The sequence below is a fragment of the Rhodnius prolixus genome, unplaced genomic scaffold (assembly GCF_049639745.1).
Source record: "Rhodnius prolixus isolate KJV_2025 unplaced genomic scaffold, Rpr scaffold_6, whole genome shotgun sequence".
In the NCBI taxonomy this organism is placed as follows: Eukaryota; Metazoa; Arthropoda; class Insecta; order Hemiptera; family Reduviidae; genus Rhodnius; species Rhodnius prolixus.
In genome coordinates, this window is record NW_027411634.1 from 21,169,933 (window position 1) to 21,195,276 (window position 25,344).

The 25,344-nt window shown below is 33.4% G+C and overlaps 1 protein-coding gene and 2 long non-coding RNA genes across 13 annotated transcripts in view; 1 reads left to right on the plus strand and 2 right to left on the minus strand.

Moving 5' to 3' along the window:
• Positions 1-25,344, minus strand: part of LOC141460531 (uncharacterized) — a 242,198-nt gene that overhangs the window by 125,501 nt on the left and 91,353 nt on the right. The window lies entirely within an intron of this gene.
• rdgC (retinal degeneration C) overlaps positions 1-25,344 on the plus strand; it is a 156,122-nt gene that overhangs the window by 85,967 nt on the left and 44,811 nt on the right. For all 10 annotated transcript variants that reach the window (XR_012462111.1, XR_012462110.1, XM_074140621.1 and 7 more), the window contains exon 4: positions 16,152-16,306. Coding sequence is in view for 8 of the 10 variants with exons in the window: in XM_074140621.1 (XP_073996722.1) it covers positions 16,152-16,306 (155 nt within the window). In the remaining 2 variants the exon portion in view is untranslated. The remainder of the gene's footprint in view (positions 1-16,151; positions 16,307-25,344) is intronic.
• On the minus strand, positions 13,583-23,624 carry LOC141460529 (uncharacterized). 2 transcript variants are annotated; one of them, XR_012462113.1, is made up of 3 exons: positions 23,454-23,624; positions 14,484-14,646; positions 13,583-14,193 (listed from the first exon to the last, which is right to left on the minus strand). It is a non-coding gene; the product is annotated as an uncharacterized lncRNA (long non-coding RNA). The 2 variants fall into 2 exon arrangements; XR_012462112.1 differs by lacking the exon at positions 14,484-14,646.

Here is a 25,344-nt window from a genome sequence, read left to right on the forward strand (position 1 = left end):
TACCTGGTTATCATGGTTATAAAGAAAGAAGGTTGAATTGCTAGTACCTATTACATATTTTTTATTTTTAATTTAAAAATGAGGTCTTGGAGGCCCTGGAGTCTATCTCACAATGCGCTGATCTTCGTACAGTGTTCTCTCGTTACAGAAAGAGAGGATAGGAAGGCAATGATATGTTTTTAGGCAATGGTATCCAAACATTTTAACAGTGCGACCCAGCATGGGTCATTGAGAGCAACATGTTGCCCTAAAATGCCAGGCACATAAGGTAAATCATAAATGGTTCATCATAAAAGGTAAATTTTCAAAACATTTTTCAATAATCAAAGCAGTATAAGGTATTACTATCCCTCTTCCTTCCTACAGCTCTCTATCCTAGGATAATGTTACCAAGTAACGAGAGCACACTGTTCCAAGGCCGGCAGTAAAGTGAAAAAGGTTACGGGCGCCAATTAATTCAGATGTTGGTGCTCCTTAATTTCTATTCCTACAAAATGTATTACGCAAAATAAAATTCAAAAATGAAATTTTATAATTAAAGCATTGCAACAACCGTTTGCTTCAATTTATTTTAATTAAAAAAAGTACCTTCAAAAAGAAGAAGAAGAATTTATAATGAAAATTGAAGTATCTTACGTGATTTTTGTTATGGACTGTCCTAGCAGCAAATATGATACTGTTATTGCAAAATGTTAAATTGTAATAAGAAACAGCACAATGAAGATAAATAAGAATGATTTTAGAGTTCAAATAAGTTATATATTACTTTTTCTGATGTTGCAATATACATTTTAATATTATTTCAACAAAAATAGATATAAAAACGGCGAATATAAGACTCTATGAAAATAGAATGTTAATGAATAACAAAATGTTTTGAAATGATATCCTTTGTAAACAAACAAAAATACTAAACTAAAATGAATTTTTATTTGTATTTAATATCTTCTGAGAGGATTGATAAAATTATTGTTTAGTAGCGAATGTTTCAGTTCATAGAATTCTCCATCAGCGAGAGGAAATCAATTCAAAAGAAAATGCAAGTAGAAACAAATTTAAATAAAATGCTGAATCTTTTTCTCAGAAGTTTCTGATAGGCTTGAAATTATGAGTTGTAGCATTTAAGAAATATAAGGTTCTTGTTGATTTGTGTACATTTTGTGCTTAATCAATCCTAATACTAGAAAACAAAATAGAAAATATCCTTATTCCCGTTCAGTGTACCATTCTGTCCCCGTTTTGACAGAAAGTTCTTGTTAAGGAGATTATTAAGAAATTTGTAAACATTACTAACGTCTTGTAGATTTTTAATGGTTGAAAAATTTCTAGCAATAATAATATTAAAGAAGCGAAGGATATCTGAACAATCTGGTTTATAACTTTATTAATATCAATTCTCTGCTAATATACCAGTATACTCAGTTTAAGTATCAAGTTGAACATATTTTATGAATATTCCTTTCATTTTATGGTTAAAAAATTTTAAGTATTTACAATATCGATATTGCGCTTTTTTTATTTATTTATTTTTTTAATAAAGATATGCTGCATCATGATATGAGTTGACCTAACCTATAAACCTTTGGCAGACTATATTGATATTTTAATTAAGAATACCGAGAACCCACCGCCATTCTGACAAGATACCTCCTTGCAGTTATTTATTTTAACGTTTTAATTTTTTTATTATTATTATTATTAAATCCAATTTTCAAATAAGTTATAGTTATTGGTATGGTGTTCAGTTGCATCTCCGTTCAACGTTTTACTGTTCAAATTTGAAATTCTAAAAATGCTTTTTTTTTATATTACCAGTTACTCCATACACAACGAGACTTAATGCGAGGTGTGGCTGTTAAATAACGAGACCATTGCTATAAAACATTTTTTTTTTAATTTTTACAAATTTAGTTATTATCACCTTCAATATACACCCCACCCCTCTCCCGACAACACTCCATGCGAATTTACCATTGTTCGAAACCGTGCTGGAAGTCTTTTTCTGTCAGCTCCTGCATGACGCGTGCCGCTTTTTCTTTCACAGCTTCAACGGACTGAAATCGTGTTCCTTTTAATGCAGATTTGACTTTGGGGAACAGATAAAAGACACATGGGATCAGGTCAGGCGAATAAAACTGGGATGTTGTACTTGGCTAGAAACGTCTTGTGACAGACAAAGCAGTGTGAGCCGGCGCGTTGTCTTGATGGAGAACACATGACTGGTTCTTCCACAAATCGGGTCGTTTTTTTTCCTTACTCTTTCACAGAGTTGAGCAAGCACCTCACGATAGTAATGTTGATTAATTATAATCGATATTTTCATCCATTTTGGACGTGGAAGGACGACCCGGGCTGTCAGCATTTCCGACGTCTTCTCGGCCATCTTGGAAACGCTTGAATCACTCAAAAACTCGCGCACGTGATTAACATTCATCGCCATAAACTTCTTTTAATAAACAGATAAGTTTCAGTAGCGGTTTTACCAAGTTTTGATGTGAAATTTCACGACAATTCGTTGCTCTACTACATGTGTAGTATCATGTTTTCGGGCCAAACGAAACTAACACCTCTTTACACAAACGATGGTTCCGGTCAGACAGATTTCTCTACAAACACGTGAGACGCTGCAATCGAAAGAGAAGGCTTTACGCTGCATAGCTGTCGGTCGTTAGGATTTGGCGCATGCAAAGTTCTTCTGTTGCAGCATCAGTCTCGTTATTTAATAGCCACACCTCGTATTGTTCTGAATTTTCAATTTAGAGGGATACGTAATGTTATAATCTCTCTGGTGAGAAACGAGAAAATTTCATTTTTGTAATATAATTGCTTATCTTTCTACCTATCCAGCTACCAAATTATATGTAAGGTTTTTGTTTTCGATCCAAAGTTTATTCCTGCACATTATAAATGAATTCTAACAAACTAGAAATGTTAAAAATGTTTAATTATGCGGTAATAAACTTTCTTAATTAGCTTATTCAAAATTCATAAACTTATTATAAACAATATTATCACGTAATTATGTCATGATTGTGTTGTATATTTTGCGAACAAAGTTTTGATTGGTGTATTAAATTACAAATAATAAGCAGTGTTTTCAATAAAAATTAGAAGCTCACTTTGTGGTGATTATAATTTAAAGTAATTATTTAAGTAATTATGTTAGCTTAAAATGATGTTTTTTAATCAGTAAATCATTTTGTGTTTGTATACGAGGTGTGTTCAAAAAGTAACGGGAATTTTCGTTTTTTGAAAAAAATATTTATTTGTTCATCTACATTAATATTGTCGCCTTCAAAGTAGTCCCCTTCGCATACAATACACTTGTGCCAGCGCTTTTTCCAATCCTCGAAACACTTCTGAAACTCGATCTTTGTGATAGCTTTCAGCTCTTTCAGCGATTCGCTTTTAATGTCATCTATGCTTGTAAAACGACGGCCTTTTAATGTTCTCTTTATGTTTGGAAATAGAAAAAAGTCACATGGAGCCATGTCTGGCGAATATGGAGGCTGGGGCATCGTTAAAGTTTTGTTTTTGGCCAAAAATTCACGAACAAGCAATGAAGTGTGAGCAGGTGCATTATCGTGGTGCAAAATCCATGAATTGTTTTGCCACAAATCCGGGCGTTTTTTTCGGATTGCTTCACGCAAACGGCGTTGAAATTGTAGGTAGTACTCCTTATTGATTGTTTGACCTTGTGGCAAAAATTCATGATGCACTATGCCATTAAAATCGAAGAACACAGTGAGCATAACCTTCACATTCGCCCGCACTTGTCGAGCCTTTTTCGGTCTTGGCGATCCAGAATGCCTCCACTGGGGACGATTGAGCCTTAGTTTCGACAACATATCCGTAAACCCATGTTTCGTCACCTGTTATAACACGTTTCAGTAGATCCGCATCGTTGTCGACTTCATTGAGTGACTCTTGAGCAACTTCCATTCTCCGCTGTTTTTGTTCGAAATTCAACAATTTTGGAACAAATTTTGCTGCCACACGTTTCATACCCAAAACATCCGAAAAAATTTCATGGCATGAGCCAATTGATATGGCAACATCATCAGCGACTTCTCTGATTGTGATTCGGCGATCGTTCATAACCATTTCTTTCACTTTTTTCACGTTTTCATCGGTTGTTGATGTGCTTGGACGTCCAGGTCGTTCGTCATCTTCAACGTTTTCGCGGCCATCTTGGAAACGCTTATACCACTCGTAAATCCTTGTTTTACTCATAGCAGACTCACCATATGCCTTTATTAACATTTCACACACTTTATTACACTTTATTTCATTTTTTACGCAAAATTTAATACAAATTCTTTGATCCATTTTATTTAACAAACAAAAATCGCCAAGCTCGAAAAACACGTCTAACCTTAACGGCTGCCACTTAAGAAGTAAACAATGAATATTACTGAAAATTTTATCGTACTTCAGGGGCATGTGTACCAACATAATAAAAAAAAAAAATTTACAATCAGACTCTCCAAACCCGCGAAATTTAAAAATTCCCGTTACTTTTTGAACACACCTCGTACATATGTGCTGTACTTGCAGTATGTAGTACAGTTGCTTCATAAAAAATAACTGCAATATATCTCCCAGGTATGTTACTTTAATATGCGCTTGTGCACTTTGCATTTCATAAGCTGTTAACTTTTCAACCGTATGAAGAGAGTTTTTTTCACATTTCGCTAGTCCAAATATCTGGGACTTAGTGCCACAGGCTGCACTAAGTCTCTACCGAGGGAATCTGCAATTTTAAGCTCCTCTAAGTCCATAATACGGATGTAAGTGTTTACTTGTCCTAAAACATTACTACCGCGCTGTTGTTGATCTGTTATTCTTTGTTAAAGTTCTATGGGAGCCTTTATATTTGTTTTTCTTATCATCTATCAGTTTATTTTGTTAATATTAAAACTTTCAGCGAGCAAATGGCATTATAAAATAGAACGAAATGAATGAAATTTCCTCTTTGTGTATCACTTCATGGAGTTGTAATTAGTTTAAGTGATTAGAGGCCTCTGGCTTTCAGACGTCTAACAGGAAAGCTAGGAATAAAATCGCTATTCCCTGTGCAGATTGTAGTATGAGATTAATTGCACTGATATTGCAGGTTATACTCGTATATGTAGGTTAAGTTGGTAACTTGTAGAAAAACTGAAACAATTATAGCTCTTTTACCTTTTCAGAATCGAAGAAAAAAAAACTGAAATCGAAGCTGTCATGTTTCCTTAATTCTTGCTACTATCTTTCATATTGGAATCTTATGTCCTATTCTTGAAGTCAGAACAAAACATAACCACAAAACCTAAAAAAACAACATTCAACTTTATGGTTTCCTTATTTAGAATTCGTCTATTCATGGGATGAACTTAACAATAGTTATTTATTTAACAAGTGTGGAAAGTAGTACTTTTCCTCACGCGAGGCCGAGTGTGAGGAAAATACTTGACACTCGAGTTAAATATTATATTTTTTCTGCAACTAATAAAATTAAAAATTTCATTTTTACAGTCCACAAAAAGTAATTTATTTATTATAAACATTTATTGTTATATTACAATTATTTACATTACTTACGTATTTACATTACTTATTACATTTTCTGCTGTTTCTTTTATTGATGGAGGAGTGTTTTCTAAACAGGCATCACTAGAATCCATTTTAAATTTCTATAAGGTAACACTATAACCTTTTTAACTGTTATAATTAAAAATATCTAATTATTTATTAAAATATTATTTTTATTTCTATATTCCTTTCAATTTTTATTTTATTTTTTAATATTCGTTATTTAATTATTTAGTTACGTTAAATAAGCTTATTAAAGTTTTACAGAAAATATTTAATAACAAAACTTCTTATATCAAGGAAGCACAATAAAGTTTTTTCACTCACTAGTGTGGAAAGTGACTAATGGGAATTTTTCCCCACTAGTGTGGGAAGTTGGGCATTACACAGCTGATTTTAATTGAGTAATGAGAACTTCCCTACATGGTTGCAGAAAAATGTTTTTGTTTCCGAGTATTCTAGTTTTTGCATCACTTTTAGCGGTGTGACTTTATTTTTATCATTTTATTTCTTTTTTTCTTCTATAAAGAAGCGCGTCATCATTTAAGGTTATTTGACGCCTGATGCCATTTTCAGTTCATTCTGTCCTCCATTATTTCTGTTAAAATATGCAGTAACCTGAGTTAATGCTGGTCCACCCATTTTCATCATTTTATTATTCTAAGAGACGAGAGATAAAAATAAATTAAAGATAATGAAAACATTAGCTAATGAGAAATTGCTATAATTTAATGTAAAGAATACAAGGGCTACTTAGGGCACGGAGAATTATTAGTAAGCTTAAGTTTGGAATGTTTCATTTCATAAAAATGTTTTCATGATTGAAGAGCATTTACCTACAAAATTTCATGTCGCCATGCGGCTAACAAAGACACGAACATTCCTGTTTTTTTCTTCTTTCTCTGTTTTTAGTTGTATAATCATGTTCTAAATACACGCAAATGGTAACCAACAATTGTACTAAGAGAAATTACTCTGGTGACCTTTAGTTAGTACAGAAATTAGTACCTTTTGTTTTCGTTATTTTTAGATTATTTTGGTCGGGAGGCTTTTTTTTTCAAATGGGCAATTATTATAACCTTTTCAGAACAGCAAAGTGTGTAGCACTTTAGACGATTAGATTAATTGTGATTTAACCTGATTCTGATGGTATATTTCTTCATTTTGGGACCAAGAAAGCCTTGTAAAGCACGATTTTGCTTCTCCTGTTTTAGTAAACTGACAGAAAGCATTTAAATTTTTTTGAATTTCTGACTGAATCCTGAGTAATAGAATTTACTGAATCGCTTCTATCGATGAAGCTAAAATTGAAGGTTATCAGCTGCTGGAGAGTAGCCATATTTACAGCTAGACTGATGGTATTGTTTAAAAGAGATCTACGCTAAGTTCTGTGACATGTTGATGAGCTAGATAGCGGAGTTTTGTTTGCTCAAACGGATGTTGATTAGGAGAGCATAAGGACTATTGTTTTGGGTACCGAAGGAGCAAATAACTCACTCGCAAGCGTAAGGATCGATTGGAAAGCGAAATTCGACTTGCTGAGGAAGAAACAAACTAATTATTATGTCTAGAGTTAAGCATATCCAGGTTAGGTTATACACCATAGGGTTGTCCGGAAAATAATGCAGGATTTTATGTTTTCTTTAAAATACCCCTCCAAATAGTAAACTGTTTATGTTTGTTGGACTTTTGACTTTTATAAATGTAAACACTTATTAATCCTCTTTCAAACAAAAATGTTTGTTTAGCTCTGTAACATTTAGCTACTTGGAAATAATTCGGTCTTTACTGAGATGTCAAAGCGTGATTTTCGCATAATTTTGTTTTACGAGTTCAAACTCGGCCGGAACGGGGCTCAAACGGCCAGAAATATCAACGATGTCTGGAGCGAAAGCAGGTATAAGTGAGTGCACTGTTCAACGGTGGTTCCAGAGATTTCGAGAGGGAGACTTGAGCCTTGAAGGCAAAGAAGGAGCCGTGGAAGAAGTTCTGCCCTTGATGACTGTTGTTCTCCGAGCTTTGGTGGAAGAAAATCCCAGAACAACTGTTCCGAGAACTGGCAGAGAAACTCGGAAGTCAGCAAATCAACACCGTCGATGACCATCTCAAGGCGATTGGGAAGGTGAAAAAGCTTGAAAGTTGGGTTCCTCACACATTAAAAAGATCAGCGATATGAATTTTGTGCTGCACTTCTTTGCCGGAACAACAGCGATCCTTTTCTGTCCAGAATTGTGACTTGCGATGAAAAGTGGATACTCTACGACAACAGCAGACGCTCTGGACAGTGGCTTGACAAAGGAGAAGCTGCAGTACATTTTCCAAAGCCCCCAAAAGGTGATGCTTACTGCTTGTTGGGCTTCATTTGGTCTGATTCATTACAACTTCTTGAATCCTGGCGAAACCATCAATGCCGAATCGTATTTTAACCAAATTGACGTAATGCATCAGAAATAGGCAATAATGAAGCCATCTTTCGTTAAATCTGTTGCATGACAACGCTCGGCCACATATCTCACGTTTGACTTCCCGAAAATTGTTGGAGCTTGGCTATGGGACTCTGCCACACCCGCCCTACTCACCGGACCTCTCGCCTACTGATTACCATTTTTTTGTAGTCACCTGGACCGCTATTTACAAAATAATAAATGTATTGGCCAAAGAACATTAGAAAATGCGTTTTCTGAATTTATAAATTCTAACGATTCCAAATTCTATACAGAGGGTATGGAAAAGTTACCCACACGTTGGCAGAAATGTATAGAAAGTAATGGAGACTATTTTGATTAATAAAAACAGTTATAAATCATTACTTTTTTTTTTTTTCTTTTAAAACCATAATCCTGCATTATTTTCCGGACAACTCAATAATAATATTAAGGACGGATAAAATAAGCTAAGTGGTTAATTCAATGGATTCCCATAGGAGATACCCAGATTGAATCACCAATCTCTCCTTTAATTTCTTTGTGTCCTTTTGTTTTGAGCTTCTTACGGCTCACTGTCTGCTGATAAAGAACAATGCTCTTGACGCGGGCGAACGATGGAAAAGACTCCAGGCCTCTTAACCGTACCTTAAATTTATAAAGATTCATATTTCAGTCAACCAATATTTATATCTCTTTAATATTAACATTAAAGAGATCAGTTTCTAGATTTGAGGGAAAAAACTGATAAGAATGTTGTTGTTTTTTTTTTTTTTTTGCCTACCAACAGTAGCCCTGCTGATAGGGAGTTTATTTACAGTATCGCATAACATGTACCACTGTTTGTACAACATGTTATTATATACAATGCAATCCATAATTAAATACTAAACTATATATACATAATAGTAATAATAAACTACATATACCTAATAATAATAATAATATTAATATTGATAAACAAACATACATAATAATAATAATAAACAATAAAATATATATACATAATAATAAACTATATATACATAATAATGCAGAATTATATCTACAATTTCTAATATACATACATGCAATACATAAAACTCTTTACAATATATAAATACACCCTAAGAACCAATATATTTAATACAGACTAATATACAATATATTTATAATACACACTAGTATACAATATATATACATTTATAATACATAACGCTATTTACAACATTTATACATATTATTATATTTTTTATATACATAACATAATGCGTACCATTTCCATCAAAATTTCAGTCAGTCTAGTCAAAAAATGTCTATCGATATTGAATGTATAAATTTGTCAAATGTTGGTAACTTGTCTCTTGATAGGAGTAAAGATCTCTCGATGGGCCAGTTGTGTCCTGTTGTCGTAACGTCTTGTATTAGTTGATGTCTGTACCGGTCCAGAAACGGGCAGTCATATATTAAGTGGGTCCAAGTTTGTTCTGTAGTATTGTCGCAAGGGCAGCTGCTGTCGTCAATTATATGAAATCTGCGCAAGTAGTGTCTAGTTCGTCCATGTCCTGTCAGTACTTGCGTTAGTTTGTAATTAATTTTAAAATGTCCCATTTGTTTCCGGTCTCGTATCGTCGGTATGAACTTGTGTGTCTTCCTGCCCTTAGTCGTGTTCTGCCAGTCTTCTTCCCATTTCTCCACACCTAACGCTTTCAGTTTGTTTTTCAGATAAGCTTTAGGTGCTTTGTGGTAGTAAGACTGTAGTTCATGTTGCGTTGTCGCTTCTTTAGCCAGAGTGTCAGCTAACTCATTGCCTAAAGTCCCGACGTGTGCTTTTGTCCATTGTATTTTGAGTGTGTTATTTGTGGCGAGAATTGTCTGTCTGATCTGTTCTATAAGTGGCCAGTGTATGTCTCTGTTTTTAATACTGTCTATTGTCATTTTGCTGTCAGTCTTGATTAAAGCAGTGCAGTCTGGCTCTTGCATTCTGTGCTCCAGAAACCATTCCACCGCTTTGAGCACCGCTAACTGTTCGGCTTGGTTGTTACTACAGTTAGCACCCAGGCGGTATTTAAAAGTTTCAAGGAGATCCAATTTGCTGAACACCACAACTGCACAGCCTACTCCGTCCGATGTCTTACTTCCGTCAGTGTAAATTTCGTAATTATAGTCCCTCCCATCGATGCTGTCAATGTCTAGTTCGTGTACCGGGTGTAACCATTCCGAGTAGACAGTTGGTTGTTCATAGTCTTCCTCACTGTCGTGTCCAGTTTTTGATGTCTTGTACATCTTTATTATCTCGTCAACTTTGGTCAGGATGGGAAGAATGTTAGCCACTACTATTGCCGCCTCATAGGAGATCGTTCTAAATCCCTTTATTATTCGAAGTGCCATCAGTCGTTGAACTCTCTTCAATTTAGTTTGATTGAACTTCTTTCTCAATGCTTTCCCCCATGCAGGTGCTGCGTATGTGAGAATAGGTAAGAATGTTGTTGATAACACTACTACGTAACTACACTACTACGTTCCTTTAAACGCTTAGAAAGTATTGATCTGGTTGAAACTAGCAAATTATACAAACTTCTGTAATAATACTTATTGCAGGAAATAGGTTTTCAGTAAATTGCATTAAAATGTTAAAACTATAAAAATTAATTACATTTATACAATCTTCTCAGTCTTAAAATGGAAATTCAAATAAAAATATGGTTTTAAGGTGTAATCAAAATTACTTTAATTACTATAATTTCTACTTTGCAAAAAGCCTGAGGTTCATTTTTTTTTTTATCCAACCATAAATTTAACTTACAGAACATTATAAGATTAAACCGCCTTCAAGGTGTCGAGTCTTAAATTGTATTTTCATTCTAATTATATTTGTGCACGCCACATAAATAAACCATATTTATGTATAAGTCACATGCGAACATATAATTAGGAAATTTATTTAATATGTGTTAAAACAAATGTACTTTATTATCTAGATTAATTAACCGTGTAGTTTCATTTAACGGGTAATATTTTGTCCCTAATAACATTAGATTAGATTGTTTTATTTTTGTATAAATGTAAAGTCGGTAAACACAGATTTATTTATTCTGTAAAGAATTATACAAATTATTATAATAATGTTACAAATAAATCCTGCAAAATATAATATAAATAAAACAAACCTGTAAAGAATAATTAAATTACAAGTTGTTTCAACCAACTAAATAAAAATTACACAATGTAAACAATCAAGTCACTGAGCGTCACTCTCTAAGTTTCTAAGAACCTTCACAGTCTTCTAACCTGCACTCGCGTTAATGGTCGGGATCGTGGAGTGCTCTACTGGACAATTACATAAATATGAGAGAAATATCTGTCTACCATTCCTTCATAACTAGTAGATCTAGTTAGCATGGCATAGATTACACTGGTAATAAATTATGTAATCATTTATGCTGAGGATATACAGGGTGAATCAGTAAGTAATGTCCATAGGCCTACTGTGTGTTAGTACATCTAAAGTGGAGTTCAATGACGTATTGGCCAACTTCATATTGTCCACTGTTACTGAGTGACGTCACTTAATTTTTTTTTCTAAAATCATTACTTTTTTTTGCAATTAAAATGTTATTACTCAGAAAGTTTTAGTCCGAATTCGGATCTGATGACACGGTTAAGAAAACAGATAAATTTTCTAAAAATTGATACCATTTCGAAGCATAAGTCATTCTCCAAACAGCCTCAATCTTCCTCCGGATGCTGGAAAAATAAACAAAAGTTCATATAGTTTTTATTTACTCTTAATTACAATTTCAAAATCTCTTCTGTTCATTTCGTCAACTTTCGGTTAACAGATTTCGGCCAAAGACAACACTAATAGTAAAGTAATCGCCTACCTTTTTCAGGCACTCTTAACTTCTACGAGGGTCGTTTGAAAAGTCCGTGCAAAAATAAAAACTACTTATTTTTTGGGGGTAAACCTTTTTTATTTTTCAACATAGTCTCCCTTTTAGGCTTATACACTTCGCCCAACGCTGCTCTAGTTTGTTGATCCCTTCCGAATAATAGGATTTGTCCAAGTCTGAAAAATAGCCATTCGTTTCTGCAATCACCTCCTCGTTTGAATAAAATCTTTTTCCCGCCAGCCATTTCTTCATATTGGGGAACAAATAGTAGTCCGAGGGAGCCAAGTCTGGAGAATAGGGGGGATGTGAAGCGAGTTGGAACCCTATTTCCATTAATTTTGCGACCACAACTGCTGTGAGGTGTGAGCTGGTGCGTTGTCGTGATGGAAAAGGACTTTTTTGTGGGCCAATCGTGGGCGTTTTTCTTGCAGCTCGGTTTTCAAACGGTCCAATAACGATGAATAATATGCACCTGTAATAGTTTTACCCTTTTCCAGATAGTCGATGAGGATTATTCCTTGCGAATCCCAAAAGACAGTCGCCATAATCTTTCCGGCCGAAGGAACGGTCTTCGCCTTTTTTGGCGCAGATTCCTCCCTTGGTAACACATTGTTTAGATTGTGGTCTCAGGAGTGTAGTGATGTATCCATGTTTCATTCACAGTGACGAAACGACGCTTAAAGTCCTGCGGATTCTTCTGGAACAGCTGCAAACCGTCCTTGCAACACTTCACACGATTTCGTTTTTGGTCAAGCGTGAGCAATCGCGGCACCCATCTTGCGGATAGCTTTGTCATGTCCAAATGTTGATGCAAAATATTATGTACCCGTTCATTCGAGATGCCCACAGCACTAGCAATCTCACGCACCTTCATTCACTCTTCTGTCATCCATCACCATATCATGGATTTTATCAATGATTTCTGGAGTAGTAACCTCAACAGGGCGTCCAGAACGTTCAGCGTCACTTGTGCCCATATGGCCACTCCGAAAATTTTGAAACCACTTATAAACTGTTCTAATCGAAGGTGCAGAGTCACCATAATGTTTATCAAGCTTCTCTTTAGTCTCCTGAGGCGTTTTGCCTTTCATAAAGTAGTGTTTAATCAACACACGAAATTCTTTTTCGTCCATTTTTTGAAAATCACTCGACTTCCTCGATTCAAACGAATGCCAAACACAAAGAAATAGACCGATCTGGCTGAAACTTGGTGTGTGTTCTTCCAAGAGATGCTACTAACTAAACATAACCTCGATACGCGCCAGTGGTGCTATCTCTCTGACTTTGCACGGACTTTTCAAACGACCCTCGTAAACTTACCCAATTTAGGTGACGAGGACGAAGGCAGAAGCAAATAATGTACCCTTCACGAATGGTTCTTACAAATAAAAATCAGCTAATCGCGTGATTGCGAATTTTTGCTTTAAGAATTCCTGTTTACACTCACATGGTGCGTTTATAGTTAATTTTTGTCGGTTTTTTTGGGGGGAAGCTCAAAAAAATGTTGTTTCCTTTGAGATCTCCATTAAACCATAAAACAAAATACAAATAAAAAATGCTACACCTCTTGCATTGCAACTGGTTCCATTTTTGTTTCATTTATTTGCATCTATTCTAAGTAAAAGGTCAAACGAAACTAACTCTCCTTATTAATAAAATTTAATTTTAAACTCAGTGGTCTTCAGCTGTATAAATAGAAATAATATGATAATATAATAATAATAAGTAGAAGTCATATTTTATTAACATAAATGGCATTAGACAGCTATTTTGTTTTTACATTTTTAGTTAATTATTCCCAGAATTAAATAAATTAGCATTATTTCATAATTACTTAAGAATTATTATTGAATATGATGTGAATGATACGTTTTAGTTTTTGTTTTTATTGAGTATGTAATTTGTTTCTTATCACATCCTCGACTTATCACATCAGTTGTAAATATGCTTATCACTATTGTTGATAAATTGTTGCTATAATGATATACATGTCTCTCTATAAGCTTTCTGTAAATATTTAAACTTTAACAAGAATTAACTTCATAAGTTACCTCATTAACAGCATATAAACAACCAGTTGTTTTGGTTTTTGGTGAATATTATTTCATATCTATATTAATAAATAAATTGATTAAAACTTATAAAATAAACAGGATTTGTCATAAATTAGTAGGAAAATAAGATAAATTAAACTTAGAAGTGTATATTCTTTTCCTATTTCTTAAAATCCTAAGAAATCCTAATTAAATTATTTATATTGTCTTTTCATTTATTCTCTTTTGAATTTCCTGAAATTTAATGTTTAGTTTCTTCATCCTGTAATTCTGCAACAAACAGTACAATTATCATCAGGTTTATTAGGTATTGTGTAAATATATACTTTTCACAGAAATGATAATGATAACAATAATTGTATTATTTGCTAAATTTAAGAAATGCTAATTATTTTAACTTGAACGACTTGTATTTATTTATTTTTATTTATTTATTTATTGTTATAGTGGTTTTGTAAACGACTTGTAGAAATTCAACTAAAATTTTTTTGTTCTTAATTTGAATTCTGCTTTTGGAACAAAACAAAACATTTCATTGTCTAGTAATTATATTAATTTACCATCGTAACGGGCTAGCTGACGATCTAATGTAGTTATATTTGATAACATTAATTTTCAATTAGACTTCTTTGTTTTCCTCATATTGAATTACAAATACTTTTTGCAAAATTATTCTTCCTCTTATGTATCCAAACTTTTTCTATCTCACAGTGTAATAATTTTCTAAATTGCGACGAAAATACAACAGTAAATTATATTTATTTAAATTACATTTTATTTAAATGTATTGTCTCAAAAATGTATACTGTCTTAATGACTTCGTAGAAAAAGGGATGCACGATGGATACAAAGGCTGAAGATTTTTTTTACTTAATTCCGCACAAAATTATTTTCTAAATCGTGAGACTTTAAATTTTGTTCACTAATGGCCAGAGAATGTATTGTAACCATCTGCTTTTAAAGAAAGAACATTTCAACTTAAACTTCATTAGGTAGGTAAAGTTTGAAATGTAAATATTTACTATATCATGCTCATGGCGGTGAATATAGCAATAGTATGGCAGATTGGAATTTACAGTAATACCATTTGTATACTGAATATGAATTAGATGTGAAATAATGAGTTGGAATGCCATGATGAGACAAGTATTGACACAAATTTTCAGGTTTATTCGTGCATAACAATGTTAGAAAATGAACTATGTGGTGCCCTCTTGAGTCCGCTTTTCAATGTATGTATGTATTATCTCATTCTAGAAGTAAGAACTGTTCCCCCCCCCCCAAGGCAGACCTGCCTTCTAGTTCAAAAATTAACAGATAACTAATTTTTATGTTTTATTTAAATTCTAATTGTGCTTTGAAAGCAATAATTCATTTTATTACTGTTGATGAAATGAAGATAGCACCACCCTTAATGTTTACACAATTGTTGAAATTGAAATGCAAAAGTGATATTCGAGTTTTCAAGGTTCGCTTTATTTTAATTAACTTAATGAAAGCTATAATAATAACTTTTATTGCTTAAAGAAGGTAATCAACTTTCATGGCAGCAAGCCTGATGAGAGTGCTCTTAGAAAATAAGTTAAATAAAAATAATAATGCCAAAAATTAAAAACAATATTTTCTTTTCTATTAACTAAACATTTTATACTCGTATATAATGGGTTAAACAAACAGGCAGATAATCTACTTACTGCAAAAACAAATTCCCTCACACTAACATACAATAAGAGTACGAGAACATATTTTCTTACATGCAGCTTAATGAAGTACAATATTAATTGTGGCAATACTTGAAACGATCTGTAGCAAAATAATTTATAGATAGATATTCAGTCGATACAAACAACAACTAGAAAGAACTATTATAGTGTAAATGTGTTTAATTACAAGCTTCCAAATTTCAGTAAGTTCACTACGTAATGAAAAATATAATTTTTTTTATCGCTGGAAACAAAATGTTTAAAGGGAAGGGATTTAGTTTCCTGGTTATTGCAGTGGACACCCACGCAGAAATGGTGGGTGTATACGTACAATATTTGAAAGGAGAGAAAAAGATGGATAAAAAGGTTATTACATTTGACTCCTTAAGTTAATGCATAAAACTAGAACAAAGAAACAACAATCTATTGTAGTAGCTGCAGGCACATGTTAGGACCAGCTGATGTATATATAAAGTAAATATTTCACATTTATTTATTTATTTATTTATTTGGTTTTTGCTCCAGATACAACTGTGGAAAATCGTTACGAAGATGAATCACCGAGTGAAACCAGTTCACCAACCGCTAAAACCGAGACCAACTATCGAGGCATTCATCTTGGATTTCCATTGCAAAGAAAAGATTTAGATCATTTAATTGATTCCTTCAGAAAGAAAAAGGTATAGTTTCTTTTAATATTCAGATTTTTAATTCTATTTAAAAATGACAAAAAAATAAATGGATAAAAAAACAACGTAGAATTTGTATTAGTTACAAACGTTAATGGTAAACATACGTTATTGGTAAACAAGCGTTATTAGTAAACAAACATTAATGGTAAACAAACGTTAATGTAAATAAACTGTAATGGTAAACAAACGTTAATAGTAAACAAACAGTAATGGTAAACAAACGATAATGGTAAACAAACGTTAATGGTAAACAAACTTTATTGATAAACAAGCGTTAATGGTAAACAAACGTTAATATGTAAACAAACGTTAATGGCAAACAAACGTTTAACATTACAAAATTAAACTTAAACTGTTAAATGTTAAATGTAAAACAAAAATTAATTAAAAAGGCCGTTGCCCGTTTAATGTTTTTAGCGTTTTCTTTTTCTAACAGTACAGTCGGATAATTTGGTGTTAAAAAGAGTATACATTCATACTTATCTCTCTTCCTGCCACAAAGCTTGGAGAAATGCCCTTTTAATGATACCCTTCTGGAGTGCAATTAGAACAAGAAGAGTCTACAAGGTTAAATTGGACAACTGCTCTTTTAACACTTAGCAGTTCAATTATATACATTAAACAAAAAAAAATAATTTGTCACTTTTAAATTTACTTAAATATTAAGCAGTAATTTGCAGAAAGAATTATCTTGGGTGGTTGTTAAATATGTTTCTAGGCAAAAAAATTTTTTTTTATTTTATTATTTCCACAGTTCTTCTACTTCTTCTTTCTTGGCATTACAGCCCATGAAAAACCTTAGCCTTCTCAATTTTTTAATTGAGATTTCGAGGCGTATTTTAAGGTTTTGCAGGGTTGGATACTCGGTCCAACGGCCAACCTTCGAAACAATAGAGGAACTACTTCCAAGGGAAGGTACTCTCTTGGGTGTGTTGGTGCCTTGGTGGTGCTTATTTATGTGAATGTGGTGTTAGTGTATTTTGTCCATATTGTACAATGAAAGTGCATGGATTAATGTGCTAGGAACCCGTGGAATTAAATTAAATTTTAAGAAGTTCAAAATTCAGATGCATCGGTTTCAATTACTTAAAATATGTTAATTTCTATATACCCCAACTTGGTTGTAAATAATAAACAGTTTACAGTTGTATTTTTGTTTTAGTTGCTATGACTTTTTTAAAAACTGTGCATAAAATACATTAGTGATTAACTTTAAAATAGATAAAGTGCGATATCTCGAACTCTACCTCGACAAACGTCTCATAGGTACCATGCCCGACTGATGCGACATGAACTTCTATCAAATGATCAAATGATTGATTACTCGACAAACGCTCATACGTAGCATTCCCGACTTAAGCGACATGAACTTCTACCAAATGATCAAATGATTGAGTAACTCGACAAACGGCTCATACGTAGCATTCCCGACTTAAGCGACATGAACTTCTATCAAATGATCCAATGATTGATTACTCAACAAACGATCCCAATTGACTTTTTCGAATAAAAAGGAACTCTATGCAGCCCTGTACTTGAACTTAGTGCGATGCAGCTAAGCGCTTCATCCAATCCTGACTGCATTCAATCCATTCAATCAAAAATAATATGCACCATCTTTTTTCGTTAGCAATCAGACTATTTACCCAGTTCTAAAAATCCATTTTATTCTTGACCTAGCCAAATTCCGGTTAACCCAAATTTCATTCCAAACTTTCTCAACATTTCAATTTGCTCATACATAATCTCTTCCAAACCACACTTTTCCTTCAAATCCTCCCCGAAGACTGAAGCGTTGATGGCCTCGTAGTTTCAGGAAGGCACGGAAAGGTTTATTAATTTTATAAGTAGTTTCGAGCATTATTATTGTTGTGTATGGGAGACATTTTCGGTTGTTAAAGTTCGTTTAATTCAACGCTTTCCACTCAGATCATTGTAAAAGGATTTCTATAATACAGGGAAATAAGTTCTTAGTACGGATAAATTAGATAGGCTAGAGTATAATGGAGAGTAAAGCTGACAACTGTAGAAGTAAATTAGAAGCTATTAAAGTCAACCAGAAACTTAAGAGGAAGAATAGACGTTTTCATCAAGGCTGTTTGATATAAGTAGGGTTTAATGCTTTGGGATAAAGTGATCAATTTCCCATTGCTAATTTGTTAGCGGTTACTTAGTTACTGAAGCAATTGTTTTGGAAACTATATAAGTATAGTTAATGAAATTATTTTTCGAATTTTGGACTGAAGGATTTTGTTGCTGCAATGAATTTTGAGGTTGTGTTTGAGGACTGATTAGAGGTAAATGCCAAAAAGTGGTTGAAAATGGGACTTTAAAATTACTTCCAAAACTTTAATCAGAAAAAACATAAATCTATTTATTGTACTGATTACTAGACAAACATGAAGGGGAAAGTCGCCTAAGTCGTATCGGTGCTTAAATCATATCTCAATGATTTCAAAAGTACGAGCGCATTTCCCGCCATACAAAATGGCAACAGTATATAGTTATACTGCTCGGTTGTACTTAAGCGCGATGGCAGTGGCATCTGCTTTTCAGTGAATTAAGACTGTTTTTGGTGAACAAATTGATTTATAGCCATTTCAGTCTAATTTCCATCTGGGGTACGGAAGCTTCTAAGGTAAGAAATCACTAGTTAAATACTCTTCGCTTTTTTTAGTATAGGTCATATAACTGTTAGTGATTTGTTTGCCACTTGCAGTTTTATTAAAGATTTTTTCAAAATAGTTTTGGGGCTTTATTAATTGTCATGCACACTGTGTCTTATCTAGTATCCACTTACGTTTTCTAAGTCGTACCACTTTAAAACCCGACCGCTAGTAGTTTCAAGTTTAGTTGGCATATTTGTTGAAATACATTTTCAATAGTTATATGAGGCTAGGGCAGGGGTCGGCAACCTATTTTAAGTAGAGAGCCATTTTTCCTTAAATAATTTTAATAAATCTTAACTAGAGCCGCAAGGATGATAGTGTAAAAAACTCTGCAGAACATTTGTATTCATAAATTATTATTTTATGATATTCAATAACATTTAAATGTTTTATATATTTATTTTCACATATTGCAAAGTAAATAAACAAATAAATAATAACTGAACCTGTGTTTGAATGAAAATGGCTATATATTACGAACTATATTTTAATATAATTCTATTCAATTTCTAACCTATCACATTTAAAATTCTTTATAAAAAAATATCTTTAATTCAATAAATGAAATTTTGGTAAATCTTTAGAATAGCACCCCAGAGGCGTGGCCTAATTCGAAGTGATTCTGATTCGCTGTTACTATAGAACCCGCCATATTCAAATATAAATATAAAACTATTTCTTTATTTTATATTTACACTTAAATCTAGCGGGTTATATGGTAACAGCGAATCAGAATCACTTCGAATTATTTCTTTATTTCTTAATGGGGGGCTTCGTCCCCCACACCCCCTGATTTTTTTCTTAATGGGGGGCTTCGCCCCCCATACCCCCTCCTAACCTACCTATTCACCCTCAATTTTTTTATTTGTGTCACAAGATTCATTACAATAATTACACAGAACAACACAAAAGAAACTTACCTTATTCTGTGGAGTCCTTTTCCTGAGGAGGGTATACCTGTCGAACTCCCTCCAGATAATCTCTCATAAGTTTTAAAAAAAAAACTGCAAATTTAAAACGCTCATACTCATAAAGTTACAAAAAAACGGCACCTCAGGTCACATACAGAGCACTCGCGGGAACTATTAATACATTAAACAGGAAGCAGTTGCTAGGCAGTAAGTGTACTGCGCATGCGTGCGAAACATAAGCGTTACGAAATTCGCACAATCCGAAACAGTTCATTGGCAGGAAGTAGTTTACATTTTCACCGGTAGGTGCGCTGTACTTCCCACCCCCTAAAAATAAACAGGCCACGCCCCCGGGGCGCTATTCTATAGATTAGCCGAAATTTTCATTCGTTTCAGTAAAATTGAAGTAGTATACAATTTATTTTGAAGAGCCACAAAATTTGGATAAAAGAGCCGCATGCGGCTCTCGAGCCGCGGGTTGCCGACCCCTGGGCTAGGGTAGATGAACATACCGTCTTCAACCATTGGATCGTTCTTTTTTTTAAATCACTTAACGAGTTATTATTACGGAGCCCCATCAAAATTGATCTTACCAAATGGTAAGAACAAATCCTGGCAAAACAATTAAACTGAAGTACTGTTTAGGAGTAATTGGGTAAAGCATACCCAAAATCTGTTCGTAGGGATATCTCCATAAACGGGGTCAAATCTACAGGATTGTGGTCAAATAATAGACATGTCGGCTAATGTAAAGAATAGTTACCCGGAGGTGTGGCCTGATTATTTTTAGGGCTTACACTTACCGTTGAGTTTTTAAACTACTTCCCGCCAATGTACTGTATATAATTTGTTTGAATTTCTTACCTCTTATGTTTCGCGCGCATGCGCAGTACACTTACTGCATAGCAACTGCTTCCTATTTAATGTATTATCAGTTCCCGCGAGAACCCTGTTTGTAACTTGAGGTGCCTTTTTTTTGTAACTTTATGAGCATGAGCGTTTTAAATTTGCAGTTTTTTTTTAAATTAAAGCATGAATGTAGTGTGAGTGAGGATGGAGTAATGAATGTTTTAAAATTTTGTATGGATGTTGGTTTGGATTTTCTGGAGGGAGTCCGCCAAGTATACCCTCCTCAGGAAAAGGACTCCACAGAATAAGGTAAGTTTCTTTTGTGTTGTTCTTTGTAATTATTGTAATGAATCTTGTGACTCAAATTAAAAAATTGAGGGTGATTAGGTAGGTTAGAAGGGGTGTGTGGGGGCGAAGCCCCCCATTAAGAAATAAATAAATCAGGGGGTGTGGGGGCAAAGCCCCCATATAAAGGGGGGTTTAAATAAAATTATCAATCTTAAATAAATAAATCGAAGTGATTCTGATTCGCTGTTATCATATAACCCGCCAGATTTAAATGTAAATATAAAATAAAGAAATAGTTTTATATTTATATTTGAATATGGCGGGTTATATAGTAACAGCGAATCAGAATCACTTCGAATTAGGCCACACCTCCGGGTAACTATTCTTTACATTTACCGACATGTCTTTCGGTGATGAAGATTTCTCTGCTTCAATGATAAATAATGAGGACTCATTGTCCAAACCAACTCCTGAAGAGAGAGTATTGAAACTGAAGAAACTGTCCGTCAGCCGACTCACTTACATCGACTCTAGGACAACACCTACACAAATCGTGACAAATACAAGAAATTGAAACATTTGCTGTCGATATTATAGTCTCAAATTCAGTATCCAACTTATCACGTCAGACTTCGAGAGAAATAAAGGCAAATTTGAATACGCTGACTCCAGCTCCACGTCCTTATATGAAAATAAACCATATATTTATTTAATTATAGCTTGAGGTACGACTTAAGCAGTAGGTAGTACGACTTAAGGTTCTGGTTTCCTTTGTCGTGCCGATTTCAATTTTCAGGAGACCATTTAATTTTTTTTTTTGGCAATAAATAAAAGCAGGGTTAACTAAGGTTTCCAATGATACCCATAAGTATGTGTTTTCAAATACGAGGTCTGTAAATTAAGTAATAAGAATGATTTTTTTATTCAAAAAGAATTACAATTCTATAATGTCACCTTCAAAATAACTTCCTTCTGAAGCCACACAGCGCTGGAGACGTTTCTTCCACTCCTTATAGCAGTGCTCGAACTCGCGATGCTGGAATAGCCTTCAGCTGGTCGGTTACAGCCGTTTGAATGTTTTCGACTGTCCCAAAATGAGTTCCCTTGAGGTGATTTTTCAACTTTGGGAAGAGAAAAAAGTCACAAGGACGCAATTCAGGCGAATAAGGAGGCTGAGGAGCTACAGGAATGTTTTTACTTGCCAAAAACACGTTTATTGAAATTGCTGTGTGACAAGGAGCATTATCGTGATGCAACACCCACTTGTTCTTCATGTTTGGTCTCACACGAATGACACTTTTTCGAATGATCAGAATTTAGAGGATCTACTGTGGGATAAAAAATAGAAGAATTTAACTCTATAATACACTTTCCAAATGGACTATAAATTTAAATGGTGACACGAATACAGTAAAAGATTGAATGATTTTCTGGCGCAATTTGAGAGCTAACAGTAGAGAAAAGACTATGTGGTAAACTCCTTTGGGAAATTAAAAAGAAACCCTGGAGCCTCTTCTTTGTTATTTTATTTTATATTTTTAATTTTTTTGTCACTGGGAAAACCAGAGAAAATTACACTGTTACACCATCTCTTTGCATCTCTTGATTTCATTTTCAAAAATCATTTCTTCAGATATCTATTGTAATAAAGTAATCATAATCATTTCTTATCAAATTTTACAAAACTTTAATTTTGAAATTCTGCCAATATTAATTATTTTTGGGAGGAATTCCACTCATAGCTGCTCGTGAGTTCACCCAATCTATTGACAATACACTGTTGAATTTAACCCCTCGTATAGTCCAGAGTTCAGGGTAACGATACCCATGTTAGAAAAGACAATAAAGATTTAGGAGAAAGCCGTATAAATCCTCTTAGCAGGTTATCCTAGATTATAAATTCTGTTTAGAGTAGCAGTTACGTATTAGACTCGTTATTGTAAAAAAACCATTTATTGGAAATATATATACTCTTCTCAATCGCAAGAATAATGAGTTTTTACCTTGTTGTGGGTTAGCTCTTATTGGCAGATTAAATGGTGCAAGTATATGATTGAGGGGACTTTCAAGAAAATGGTTATTTTCACATGATATTTGCGGTTGCGTCCTAGATCTGAGCTCATTTCACACAGCGATATCTCACGTATATCTAGGGTTACCATATATTTTTTACGCCATACCGAGACAGCCAGGTAAAAATAAATATGTAAATAACTTAATTTGTTTGAATTTTTTCATTGTTATACTTTAAAAAGGATATTCATTTTTCAAATCGTTCGAAAATGTACACTTTTTGGGGGGCATTCTGTCGTAATCTAAATCTAGCGATAAAAAAAAAAAAATTGAAATGAATATGTCAATTAACTTACCCTATTTTAATTTTGATAAAGAAAATTTATTAACAAGATAATTTCTTACCTTTACCTAATAGCCTACAGTATTATAATGCCGATTAGCTTATTCTTATATAAAATATAAAGAATCTAATACAACTATTTCACTCAAACAGAACTAAATACAATTATTTCACTACCAGCAAGATTTATAACCTGCAAGGTTTCTGTAAACCTTCTTAACAGAAGTGATAGATCAAAGTATAAGGCACCGTGCGATACGGAGGTCGCGCCTCTAGCGGATTTATCTGCAATATCTTTTATGATAATAACAAACCCATGTTCACCATTCAGTCTTCCAAGAAAACAAACAAGTTTCTTTATATTTAATAAATATTAAATCTTTTTTTTTAACCTTTAAAAACCGGGACACATTTAACAACCTGCTGGCTTAAAATCGGGACAGTCCCGGCCAAACCGGGACGTATGGTATATGGTGTATTTTGGTCTAGGAAATTCTTCGTACTACCTTTAAATTTCATACACTTTATTCTTTATAATCACCTAATCTAATGAAGTAAATATTTATGTAATGGTTTCACCAATCACTAACTTGGTATGTTACATTAGTTGTTTACTTCTTGCTATTTATTAAAAATGCAATCATTTTTTTTCTTATTAATTATTTGTCACGGGCGGCGCATCATTAGGTGCAAATGGTTGCGCAACTTTCAATTTAGGATCCAATCTTTTGGCCTGTCTCAAATAGTTTTCTATAAAATAATTGCTTTTGTTGATCTTTAATTGTTGTAAAAAATGTATCTTTTGTCCTCCACATACAAAAGAAGGTCCGAATGTTTAGGAAGTACCCCGAACCTTTTGCATAGCAGCAGATCTCAACTCAAAGAGTTAATTAATTTCTTGACGTGTATCCTAGGAATGAAGGCAGGGAAATTAAGAGTTATTTTACTTTAAAAAAAAATAAAATAACACTACTCTGTGTTTTTTACCTACAAAAAATTCTTTCTACAATTCTGGTGGCACGTATCGTTCTTTTCTTGCTTTATTAGGATATAGTTGCATTTACAATTAAAATTGTTACAGCCAGTAAAGAAATAAAAATAACACTTGACGTATTCATTATTCTGTAATTATGTATAGTATAATTCACACAATAACTGTTTAAAGGGAAATTGAATTAGTGTTTTTATAAAATCTCTCAATTTATTCCCAAACATATTTTGAAGAAAACATAAATGTTAAATAGGAAAAGTGAAAGTTAAAAATAGAAGATTTTAACCCAATAATGTGTTCAAGGAATCTTGTTCAGAAGTTATGTAACATTTTCACTGTATTTCAGCTAGGAACTTTAAAATTTTAGTTAGATGTGTGTGTGTTAATTGACAGAATATAAAAGTGTTGCCAAGGGGAAAGAGTTTTATTAGGAATCCGTGGTGTTAAATGGAGAGTTTGAGAAGTCTACTTCTCGTGATAATGAACGTAAGTTTTGGAGGTCGAAAAGGGTACTGATTAAGTTTTGTCATTTCGTGTTATTCAATTGAAGATGAACTACTGTTAAGGAAGGTAAGGTTTCTACGAACTGTTATTAGAAGATAAATAATGGAATTTAGTTTAACTATGTACATGTTTAATTTGAAATTAACTCATTGAACCGAAGAAAGTTTTCAACTACTTCAAAGTTTGATAATTTCTCTTCCAGTTCTATTGATAATGTCTCCATTATAATCAGTTGATCAACAAACGAACTCCATTTTATAATTGGTTAGGGCTGTTTATTTTCTCCCACTTTACTAGAGAAGAGAATTGTTTTGTTCATCATTTTTTCAAATTCTATCTTCGGATCGTTCAGTAACAGAAAAAAATAAATAAAAATTATCTCACTAAATAGATCTGAAGTCTTTAAGTGTAGCGGTTCTAAACGAACAATAAAATCAGTTAAATATTTCAAATTTTAT